General features: G+C 48.1%; 1 protein-coding gene across 1 annotated transcript in view; it reads left to right on the forward strand.

Moving 5' to 3' along the window:
• The window catches only part of CA7 (carbonic anhydrase 7), a 35,073-nt gene that overhangs the window by 20,775 nt on the left and 1,821 nt on the right, over nucleotides 1-12,477 (forward strand). The window contains exons 5-6 of the mRNA XM_083164986.1: nucleotides 2,836-2,898; nucleotides 8,454-8,609. Coding sequence (XP_083021112.1) covers nucleotides 2,836-2,898; nucleotides 8,454-8,609 — 219 coding nt within the window. The remainder of the gene's footprint in view (nucleotides 1-2,835; nucleotides 2,899-8,453; nucleotides 8,610-12,477) is intronic.

Below are 12,477 nucleotides of genomic sequence, written 5' to 3' on the forward strand. Positions count from 1 at the left end.
GGGTTCCATGCTCATTGCCAGGGATTCCATGCTAGTTTCCATGTGGGATTACATGCTCATTGCCAAGGGGAAATACATGCTCGTGGTTACTGGAGGACAGCCACCGCCGGGCTGAAATGACAGCCATTGACAGCTGGGCAGAGAGCAGGGGGCTGCCCGGCTGTATTCAGAGCACTGCTATTTTAAATAATACCCCTTTCACACCAGAAAATGCAGGGACTTACCCAGGAATATGGTCCCAGGATCATGCAGGGACATTCCCGGGCTGGCTCCTTTTACACCAGCCTAGTCACTGCATTTTCTGGTGTGAGGGGGAGAGAAAACCACCCCCGCCCCCCTTTAAACAACCAGCTATATCTTCGGATTGAACTGACCCATTTACATGTAGGCTTCGAATGATTTTGGTCCCGTGAAACTGGGCCATTTGGTTCCAGGGGAATCTGTCCTCAAACAACATGAACAGCCATGAAATTATATTTCAGAAATGAAAAAAAAAAAAAAATTGGTTTACCCGCAATATCTCTAGAACCAATTAACCCATATGGACCAGGTATAAGATTGAAGGCCCAGCGATTTGGGTTCGACTGATATCAACCTCGAGCTTCTGTGATGTCGGAGGGGGAACTGGCAGCTGTTGGAACCGGGTGGAGGTTGGAATTAGTGGGTCCCATGTTATCCTATGGGGGAAAAGGTTCTAGGTTTGCCTGACAGTATCTCTGGTTCCTGGGGGGCTAGCGACACGGGGCTGGGCTCGTTGGAAAGCCCTGGCCCTTAGCTACAAAATGGGCCCATTGTTAATCCGGCCCTCGGCTCCAGCAGGAACTGAGGCCCTTATTCTAGTTCACTCTTTCTGACAAAATATTTCTTAGATGGACAAAACCATGTGCACTGCAGGCAGCAGCGCACGCAGGGGGGGTTTCTGAGTACCCAGAAACCCCCCTAGGAGTCTAAGGGCCCTCAGCTGAAAGCTGAGGGTCCCCTCTTTCCATGGGTATAAGAATTGTAAAAATCGGCCCTTCGGAACCGGAGATATCTGACTTCAAAGCAGTGGTCCCCATCCAAGCCTGTTAATTGCACTTCCCAGTCAGATATTTCAGGTTCTGTCTGACTTAGAGTTTTTCTGAGGGTATAATCCAAAAGCCGGGACTCTCCCCCTTTGAACGACACTAGCAGCTTATCTCTACTTTTCCCAGAACCAGAGATATCAGCCTTCCAGCAGCTGGTTACTGCTCCAGCTCCACACAACTGGTATGTAGTTTTATATTCTCGTTGGCGGATTGCTCTGCCTCCTGAACTCTGATCCCCTAGTCCCCAATACCATTTGGTAGGTGGGATTCTCTAGTTTTCAATTCCATTAAAATCTAAAATATCTATTTCCGGGAACTGGAGATATCTACAGTCAAGCAAGCTGTCCTCCCACCAGAAAATTATGAATAATAAGCCCACTCAACTATACACCCCTCCTCTGCATATTAAACATCCTCTACCACCCTGGAAGTTATGTATCAGGGCCCCTTGATTCAGCCCAATGCCCCCTTCTCCCACCCCATCTCCCACCATCTGTGCAGTAAAGGGGTAATTAGTGGAAATTACTGATCCTTCCTACATGCTGAGTGGTTGATATAATACCCCCTACCACCCCCGGGACATCAAAGCTTCCCCCACCCCTACCGCTGGAGGATCAGTAGGGGCCCCAATACATTGCTATGCCCAGGGTTCTACACTGCTGTTGACGCCCCTGTATGTATGTATGTATGTATGTATGTATGTATGTGTATATATATATATATATATATTTTTTTTTATTTATTTATTATTATTATTTATATACATTTGGTATATCTATAATACTTTAACTGACCCGGCATATACTGGGTCACCTAAGTGTCCATCTCCGTGCTTTGCTCCGCCCCTCTGGAAACCCCCTTCTGAAAATCCTGCGTTTGCCACTGGCAGGTGAGGCAGGTGTAAAACCCCACCCAAATCTAATTATCTCTGCACAAGTAACACCTGCCTCACCTGCAGTGCACATGGTTTTGTCCATCTAAGAAATATTTTGTCAGAAAGAGTGAACTAGAATAAGGGCCTCAGTTCCTGCTGGAGCCTGCTGAAAAATAGCCCTGGGTCCAACTAATGATATGCACACGATGTTCCAGGATATATACCCTATGGGACCACACTGACCTTGGTGTTGGTCCCTATGTGCAAAACAAGGTTTCTTTACAGGTTCAAATCCACAAGGTCTTTTACACTTCTATCCAAGCTAGGGGAGAGTACAACTGACCTGATGATAGGTCCCTATGTACACATCACAGTTTCTTTTAAGGCTTCAATTTTCTGTGTCAATCACACACTATATTTCAGATAGTACTGACCTGGTACCAGTTCCCCATGTTCACATAGGGGTTTCTTTGTCGCGTGCCAGCCAGCACAGTGAATTCCCAACTCCTGACAACAAGATTTCCAAAAGATGGATAATTTATTGTGAATGGTACAACATTTTTCCAATACAGGTAAAATCGAATAAAATAGAGGGACAGAGAGCTCCAGACAATGACCACCCAATTTCCTTCTCATCCATATTGAGTAGGAGAACGGTGGGACCGATGGAAGGGGTCTATCCAGAAGCTGTCCGTACCTCTCTCTGTACACACCAATGCGTTTCAAAGTTAATCTTTCCTCGAGGAAATACTGAAATACCACTTCTCCCCCATATTGACATTTTATACACCCCCCTAGATCATTAAGTACTCACAGGGGCAATAGATTTAATGCAATTGCAAAGGAAATATTTGAAATTAAGTCATTGGTTTTTGTATTCTTGTTGACCTGCAGACTGGAGAGAAGCACCCAGGGCTGGACAGACTAACAGACGCTTTGTATATGGTCCGGTTTAAGGTAAGTGTCATTTTTCATTTTATTCCTTGTGATTCCATAGCGTGCCCTGGGTAACGGCACAGCAACATTTATGTAGTGGCTTGCTCAAAGCCTGCATTGTGGGTTTCTAAAGACATCCTGCTAATAAAATATTAACACAATTTTAACAGAAATCCCGGATAGAACAATATCCAAATATAATCACTGTCTCTGTCTATACTCCGCGCCCCGAAACATCGTTTTGCTATTCCATTGATGGAGGGAAACCATCTGGTTCTCCCCCATCGATAGTAAAAGTATTCGACATCGGCCATGAACCATCGATGATTTTGAATCATCGCCCTATTCAGGGCCCCATAGCAAAGTCTGGAAAGCCCCCCCCCCCCCCCCACCAGTGCCAGGACAGACACACACTGCGTTACACGATGTACAAACAGCACGCACCCAATGTCACACGAACAGTACGCACACACTGTCAGTCACACACACTGTCAGTCACACACACTGTTACGCACCCACTGACACACACACAGCACACACACACTGTCACTCACACACACACACATAATCACTGCGGGTCCCATCGTTGTATCCGGACATCTCCTGCTGAAGCTCTGCAGCTGTCAAACTCTGGGCCTCTGAGTGCGGCTCCACTCCTCTGTGCGTGCAGCTCCATGTGCGGCTTCCGTTGGCTGTCAGTGGCAAAGCCATCACTGATGGTGAATATCACGGCTGTGTCCCAGGGCTGCTGCCAGTTTGAAGTGGAGAGCGGAGCGGGAAGTGTCAGTGTGCCCTACTTCCAGTGCTGCTTCTGGATCCTTCTCTGCAGTGCACAGGAGTCAGCATGGAAGAGCCCTAAGGTGCTGGGCCGGCGGACCCCATAGCAGTTGCATCCCCTGCACCCTCTGTAGTTACACCACTGTAACCACACGACCCATCTACAGGTACACGCTATGGTCCAATTTATCAGGAGCTAATTAACCTACAGGCATATTTTTGGATTGTGGAAGGAAACTGGAGTACCCGGAGGAAACCCACCCAAGCACAGGGAGAATATACAAACTCAACGCAGCTAGAGCCATGGTGGGAATGGAACCCATGACCTCAGTGCTGTGAGGCAGTAACGCTAACCATTACACCATCCGTACTGCCCCATTGCATCCCAAATTCCAGAACTTGTACCTAACTGTAATGGAATAGAGCTTTGCTACAACCGTCTATACCCCCACAGTCCAGTTTGTCACTGCAAAACGGGAGTGGGGACCAAGGTGATTTTTAGGGTTAGAGACCCCTATTTGAGTAGAGAAGGGTGACTCTTCGACCTATGACATTATCATAAGTTGCCACAAACCCAGGTGTCAGTGTCAGGAAGAACAGCCAGAATCCTGTGTAGCTCAGTCAGTACACTAATAATGACATAGGATCTCTTACTCACTAACCATATCTATATATAGGTACCTGCCTATTGTCCTTGTACAGTTGTTTTCAATTCCAGCTAACACTGGCTATGGAAGCCCGATATTGTGTACATTGTATAGCCGGTATTGTACATTTTGTGTAGCTTGTTGTGGTCCTCCGATCCGGTTCCGCAGTAGGGATATCACTTACTAATATACCTTCTCAGCCCTATATACAGTCCTTTCTTAGCAGAAGCTTTTGTAATGTACATCATTGTGTTTCCCAGTATTTCTGAAGTCTGGAAAAACCTGCCTTTGTTAGTATTGGCTATTATACCGCCCAGGTCTTATATATGGCTGTATTTATCCAGACATTGTTAATGAAACCAGCAGTCAGTCATTACAGGTGCACTGAACCCACATGCTAACATCTCGTTCCGGGATATAAGGATATTCAGATTTCAGGTGGCTTAATTACTACCTGAGCTTTTTTATATTTAACAACGTGAAAACCTGGACTGTTAAGGTGTGTACACACTAGCCGATATATCGGCCGATCAATTGAATGATCGATGCACCATATTGATGCACATGATATATCGATGAATGGTATCGTTCACAGATATATCGCTTCAGCTGTGCAACACAGCCGAAGCCCGATATATCTAAGGCGCTGTGGATTGATTGATCTGCAGATATATCTACTAGCAGGGCCGGACTGGCCATCTGGGCCAAATTTGAGTCCTGCTGGACTCTCTGCCGTTCAGCGACGCTGGCCGCGGCTTAGGGACTTTGGCTGCGGCTCAGGGAACATGGCCGCAGGCCTCCTGCATTGAGGACCTGTCTAGACTGTGCAGGAGGCCGCTACAGAGGGCATGGCTGTGGGCGGACGAGGGGGCCATAGGAGGAACCAGGAAGCAGCGCATCCAGCCTGCCTGCCTGCCTGCCTGTGCCAAATTCCGATCCTCACACAGATCCATCGGTCCATCGGTATGTGCGGACCAAGTGCCGGAGAAATTGGAGCGCCCGCTGCCTCCGCCCCCTCCCCCTGCGTGAGGGAGCTGCTGCCGCGTGGGGCTTAGCCTGGCAACAGTGGTGCTGCTGGGATGGCCGGACTCCTGGAGGCAGTGACGCGGTAATCATGTCGACGGGTGGTGGTGGACAATGCCTGGACTGTACAGGACTGAGGAGTCAGGACACCACAGGCTTCTCCCAGAGAACTTCTCTGAGAGAAGCCTGTGGTGTCCTAACTCCTCAGACCTGTTATTATGCAGGGGGAGCAGCCTGTGGTGTCGTTATTGTGCAGGGGGAGCAGCCTGTGGTTATTGTGCAGGGGGAGCAGCCTGTGGTTATTGTGCAGGGGGGTCAGCCTGTGGTTATTGTGCAGGGGGGGCAGCCTGTGATGCTCTGTTATTGTGCAGTGGGGCAGCCGCAGCCTGTAGTTTCCTGTTGTTATTATACAGGTGGAGTAGCATGTGGAGTCCTGTTATTATACAAGGGGAGCAGCCTGTGGCATCCAGATTGTGTCATATTCTGTAATGGGCATTACGGTGTGTTCCATAATGTGTAATGCCTCCTTTTTTCTGATGCCACGCCTCCTTTCCATGAGACCACACCCCATTTTCACCACGCAAGGGTCCCGCCTACTGCACGTGGGCCTGTCTGCTCAAAATGCCAGGACCGATTTCTGGTCCGAGTACGGCCCTGTCAACTAGTGTGTACCCAGCTCTAGTGTGACCTAGGGCACATGGGGCAGTGGTTTGGGACATATCTGCGCCTCAATGCAGCATTAGAAAACAAGGCATTTCCCATTCACCAGCTGCCTCTGTCACTTTGTTGCTGATGCTGTAATATGTTACAGACAATGCTGGAATTCTCCAAGGTTAATTTAGCTAAATCGCAGATTGTCAGGCTTTGCAATCACTGTGTCCTTCAGTGGTTTCCGGCCACAACGCAGCCCCCGCGGTCAGACACAGACGAGGAGGAAAACACTTTGGGTTTACAAGTTTAAACAGATTAAATAAAATGAACCAACATTTTTTTATTATTATTATTTAATACATTTTTGACGGCTCTTTTTTTTTTTGTGCCATATTTTAAGAAACCAAGGGTGACATTCTATGGAATGTGATTGCCTTTTTTTGCGTTAATTAGACAGCAAAATGGCGATATCGCATTTTTCCTTAAAATCGCAAATTTAATGGGATGCGCTAAGGGACTGAAATCGCATATTATGTGCGTTAAGGTATGCGGACTAAAAGTGCGAGATTAATTCGCATTTTTATCGCATCCAGATGTATTCGTACAGAACAGTATACAAGTCGCTTATTTAATGCAATGCGCATTTGCACATCGCACTTTTTAGGTGTCTAATTAGCGCAGCTATTTCAGTACAGGTTCTGTTTGGTGAAATAGCCAGAACCCTGCACAGATCGCAATGTTCTGTGCAGGGTTCTGCTGTAAAAAATAAAACAAAGGGTTAAAATTAATAAAAAAACGAGCGCGGCGTCCCCCGCCCGAGCATAACCAGCCCCGGGCGCTTTCCTGAAAACGTGCGATTTTCAGACATGAAAATCGCACATTTTCAGGACTAAAGACAGCGCACCAATTCGCCGCAAATCGCACCACTTCGCACTTTTCAGCCTCAAAAACGCATCACATTAAATATGCGAATTTTGACAGAAAAGTGCGATTTCTAAAAGTGCGATTTTCGGCGATGTGGTGCGCTAAAAAAACATGCGCATTTAAGTCAAACCATAGAATGTCACCCCAAGAATCCTATTTGAGTTCTAATACAGAAAGAAAGTAAATGGGCTGGATATTAATCGCAGGGCGATAGCGACGTGTGGGGCCAGGTATCATTATTGCTATGGCCCCTATACACAGAGCAATGTAGGGGCATTTTCTAAGCGATCTACTGAGGTGTGTAAGTCCCATTTGGGTTATGCTGCATTTAGGTTTAGGGTTAGGCTGTCATTGGGGTTATTGGGCCTTATTCTAGTTCACTTTTTCTGACAAAATCCTTCTTAGATACAAAACCATGTGCAATGCATGGGGGCAGATGTAACATGTGCAGATAATTAGATTTGGGTGGGTTATTTTGTTTCTGTGCAGGGTAAATACTGACTGGTTTATTTTTACACTGCAATATAGATCTCACTTTGAAGTAAAACCCCATCCAAATCTAATTCTATCTGCACAAGTAACATCTAACTCTATGCTTAAGGCCCATGGTTACCTAAAAATATGCCCCAACAAGCATTTAGGGGCCCATTTATCAAACCATATTTGTGGCTAAATCCCCGAAAACGCACGGTTTCGGGGTTTAGCCGCAAATACTAAGTATCCCCTAAATGTATCATAGGGGGACCGCAGCAGGGATCGGAGATCCTCCCTGCAGCGCCGCCGGCCGCATCCCCCATAGGTTTCTATGGGGGATGCGAAGCTGCCCGATGTATCAACATCGGGCAGCCCGGCTTCGCACCCCTGGGCTATCGCCATTCTCGGATGGCAATAGCCCATTGTAGCCTATGGCTACACATCGCACTGCCCGAGTCGGGCAGTGCGGTAAGAGGGGTCGGCGGGGGTCAGCGCATAACCGTACATGCGCAGACCCCCCAGTTTCCGGCTTAGCACTTCGCAGGGACAGGCTCCTTTCGGAGCCCTGTCCCTGCAGTGCCAGGGATGATACATCCCAGTGATCTGATCGCATTTTACAATGCGATCCTGGGCAGTAATATTCCGGCCAGATCGCATTGTAAATGCGATCATGATAAATGTGCCCCTATAGCACACATATGCCCTTTGGGTGGAGCATGACACACGCCCTTAATGGGGCACTGTGCAAAATTCTACTGCCAACTATAATCTCCCTGAAACTAGTTTTCAAAAGTAGGCAAGACCCAGACTATTACAGGAATGACAGCTCAATGCAGGTGTTTTATATATAGCCCTATAGTGCAACATACAGTGACTCATATCCTTCTTATCACTGCCTGCTACCGCTTACGGGAGTGCTGCCTCATCACTCACACCTTGCCTTAATCACAAAGTCATTGGTAACATAATGTGTTTTCACCAGATTACGGGGTAGGCGGATGTGTTATCGCCTGTGGTCTGCAATACAGCGCAGGTTCTCTGTTATGGATCTTACATTGATCAGATATAATTCTCTTCCAGGGGACCAAAGCGCAGTTTGACAGCTTCAATCCTAAATGCCTACTGCCAGCAAGTCTGAACTACTGGACGTACCCCGGTTCCCTGACCACGCCGCCCCTCAATGAGAGCGTGACATGGATTGTCCTTAAGGAGACTATTAAGGTTTCAGAAAAACAGGTCAGTGAGATGTACAGCAAACTGGGTCTGTCTATAAGGACAGAACCGGCCAAAATGGAGGAAGAATGGGATGCCTCCATTACGGAGGATAGCCAGTTTATATATTATTAATACAGTGCGACCAAATACTTAGCCCTGTGGCGCTTACAGTCTATATTCCCTGCTACGTATACACACATTCAAATCAGAGTCCAGTTTTTAGATTGTGGGAGGACCCTGGCGTAACCCACTCAAACACATAGGCCCTTGTTCTAGTTGACTCTGACGGATGCGTATTTTCGGACGGCCACCGAGTGTTCTTAGCCCCGCCTACCGTACGGATCGCTTACACTGTCCGAATGCGGTAAGACGCAGAGCGAACGGACCGCGAGTGGATGTTTCATGTGAACAACTCCCCTATCTGCGGGAACCTCAAATGATGGACCGAGTGGTCAGACAGCTCCGAGTGCTCCAGACCACTCGGACATTTCTCCGTGCGAAAGCAGAGATATGGGCGGGCAGCTGGCATCTGGCTATGTCAGCTGTCCGGACCCCACACGTGCCTCACAGCCGGATTACCATACGTACGCTCAGCGTTTTAAAGGGAACGCCCATGAAATGTGGGACGTACACATATGGTAATAAGCCCAAACAGCTCTTCACGCCCCTCACCGCCCCCTGCTCGGATTGTAATGACCAATCGTTTTCTGTACAGAATTCACGCCGTATTCGGACGTGCGCGGTGTTCGCCTCTACACATGCGCAAACACAATACATTGGCCATTCGACCGAACACGCAGCCGTCTGACTCAACCAGAATTACGGCCATAGAGAACATACAAACTCCCCACCGTTAGTGCCATGGTGGGAATTGAACCCATGACCTCATTGTGGTAGGCAGTAGTGCTAACCGTTACACCAACCTTGCTGTCCCGGCAGGGAGGTCATTTAGTTGCAGCAGCACCAGTGTGACGAGAAGTGAGAACGTTTGGACAGGCGTAAAAGGCACGTAACACTGCCAGTTGGAGTTGTTTTGAGAGAACGGCACCTTCTGCTCTACGGGAGGTTAGTGTGGGCGGTGCATGCGTGATGACGTCACCCGCACAGCATCACAAGGAGGAGGAACCCGGCGGAGATGAGAAAAAAAAATCTGTGACCGTTTTTGTACCCTACATGTGACATTATTGCGCCCCCCCCCCCCCCCCCCCTCCAGCGCCCAGTGCACATGACCCCCCAGCCCCCCCCCCCCCCTTAGTTACGGCCCTAGTGTAAGCTGTGATATCTGCCTCTTCTATATCTCCCCAAGGCTGCATCCTGATACCTCTCCTCTAGATGGCGCTGGCAAGAAATAATATTCTGGCTATTAGCCTGGGGCACCAATTCTCTGCATCACACTGATGTGCCCAGGCCAATCCCAGTTTGTGAGCCTGTGTTTGGTTAACATGTGGCAGTGAGGCACTGACTGATCGCCATCATATTTCCACTGATAATTATATTACAGTTTACTGACAATGTTATTGCAGACGCTGTTTCTGGTCATTCTAAAATGTGCAAAGAGGTGAAAGTAATATTAGAATTCTCCTTGGTAAATAAACAGCGCTTTCCAGATTTGACCGCTCTAGAAAATGGACTGTGAGGAGATTAAACTCTGCACCCGATTGGTATCTTATTAATTAATTAAAATGCAATCTCGTGTTTGCCTTTGGATTGTAAAAGCGGATGAGGTGAGAGGACCGGGCTTCTGTGCAGGTGGGGCAAGTGGTGTACAGTAAGTCACCAGCAATGTGGGGCGTGTCACCATCAGCGCTCCGTATTGTGCAAACTCACAGTGCAAGAGGAGTGCAAACTGGGAGGAGCCAATGTCAGATATCTCCCAGGAGCCATCACAGAAAGAGGGGCACTCCCAGAGCAGGGAGCAAGCTTGTCACAATGTTTGCCACAATGTTTGCCACTTGTAATGACAAAGCGGAATTTACAGAGGCAAGCAATCGCCAAGCAAAGCCAGGCAGGCTGGAAATCGTAAGCTCATTAGCAGATGTGGAGTCACTTCTGAATGGGTGTGGTTTATTAGGATGACCGTGTCTGGTCGACCACTATTGGTGAACAGGCAGAAGGTCGGCACATGAAAAAAAGTCAACATGCACTAGGTTGATGTGGTCAAAGGTTGACACAAGCAAAATGTTGACATGAGTTTTTCATGTTTTTTTGGGGTGTCTATGTCAACATAAGTCGACATGGACACAGTATTAGTTTACTGTGTGCCCTCACATAGCTCATAGCGCTACCCATGCTTCAGGTGCGGTCGATCCTACCATGGCCCTAACTGTGCGGAGTTTGTATATTCTCTACGTGTTTGCGTGGGTTTCCTCCGGGTACTCCGGTTTCCTCCCGCAATCCAAATATATACTGGTAGGTTAATTGGCTCCCAACAAAATTAACCCTAGAATGTCTGTGTGTGTGTACATGTGGTAGGGAATATAGATTGTAAGCTCCACTGGGGCAGGGACTGATGTAATTGTTCAACATATTCTCTGTACAGCGCTGCAGAATATGTGTGCGCTATATAAGAAACTGCTAACAAATAATAAATATGTGTGTTGTAATGTGAAAAAGGTTGTGCTACTATATGGTGTAATTGAATTGGTGGTGTTATTGTGCAACCATGCCCCTTCCTTATGAAATCAAAGCCTTTATTTGCCGTGCATGCCTTCCGTGTGCACCGTCCTTTATTGAATATGGGAGGGCGCAAATTTTAAGTTTGCAGGGAGGCATCGAACACCCTAGCACCGGCCGAGTCTGACTGACTCCCTGCATTATCCTTTCATAGATTTACAAACGGCAAGTTTAGGTTTTATTGTTTTCTAGATCCTTCCTTTTATAATCAGAGGTTTATGTCATAGATATATGGTGACATCTTCCTCCAGTGTCACATAACTTTCCCTCATGAGACAGCTACTATTGTGTGCATGGTACAAGTTAGTCTGTCATATAGAGCTGTTTGTATGCAGGGTTCCATGTGTCAGTTAAAGCCTCCCCTGTATAGATTCCCGTGTCCTGTTACAGTCTTCACCTGTCCTGTTACAGCCTCCGCTGTCCTGTTACAGCCTTCCCTGTCCTGTTATAGCCTCCTGTGTCCTATTACAGTTTTCACCTGTCCTGTTACAGCCTCCCCTGTCCTGTTATAGCCCCCTGTGTCCTGTTACAGTCTTCACCTGTCCTGTTACAGTCTTCACCTGTCCTGTTACAGCCTCCCCTATCCTGTTACAGCCTCCCCTGTCCTGTTAGAGCCTTCACTGTCCTGTTAGAGCCTTCACTGTCCTGTTAGAGCCTTCCCTGTCCTGTTACATCCTCCTCAGCCTGTCCTGTAGCAGTCATACCTATCCTGTTACAGCCTCCCCTGTCCTGTTACAGCCTCCCCTGTCCTGTTAAAGCCTCCCCTATCCTGTTACAGCCTCCCCTTTCCTGTTACAGACTCCACTGTCCTGTTACAGCCTCCCCTGTCCTGTTACAGCCTCCCCTGTCCTGTTACAGCCTCCCCTGTCCTGTTAAAGCCTCCCCTATCCTGTTACAGCCTCCCCTTTCCTGTTACAGACTCCACTGTCCTGTTACAGCCTCTCCTGTCCTGTTACAGCCTCCCCTGTCCTGTTACAGCCTCCCCAGCCTGTCCTGTTACAGCCTGTCCTGTCCTAGCCTCCCCTGTCCTGTTACAGCCTCCCCAGCCTGTCCTGTTACAGCCTGTCCTGTCCTGTTACAGTCTCCCCAGCCTGTCCTGTTACAGCCTCCCCTGTCCTGTTACAGCCTCCCCTGTCCTGTTAAAGCCTCCCCTATCCTGTTACAGCCTCCCCTTTCCTGTTACAGACTCCACTGTCCTGTTACAGCCTCCCCTGTC

This window comes from Crinia signifera, chromosome 11 (assembly GCF_055691185.1).
Source record: "Crinia signifera chromosome 11, ASM5569118v1, whole genome shotgun sequence".
Lineage (NCBI taxonomy): Eukaryota > Metazoa > Chordata > Amphibia > Anura > Myobatrachidae > Crinia > Crinia signifera.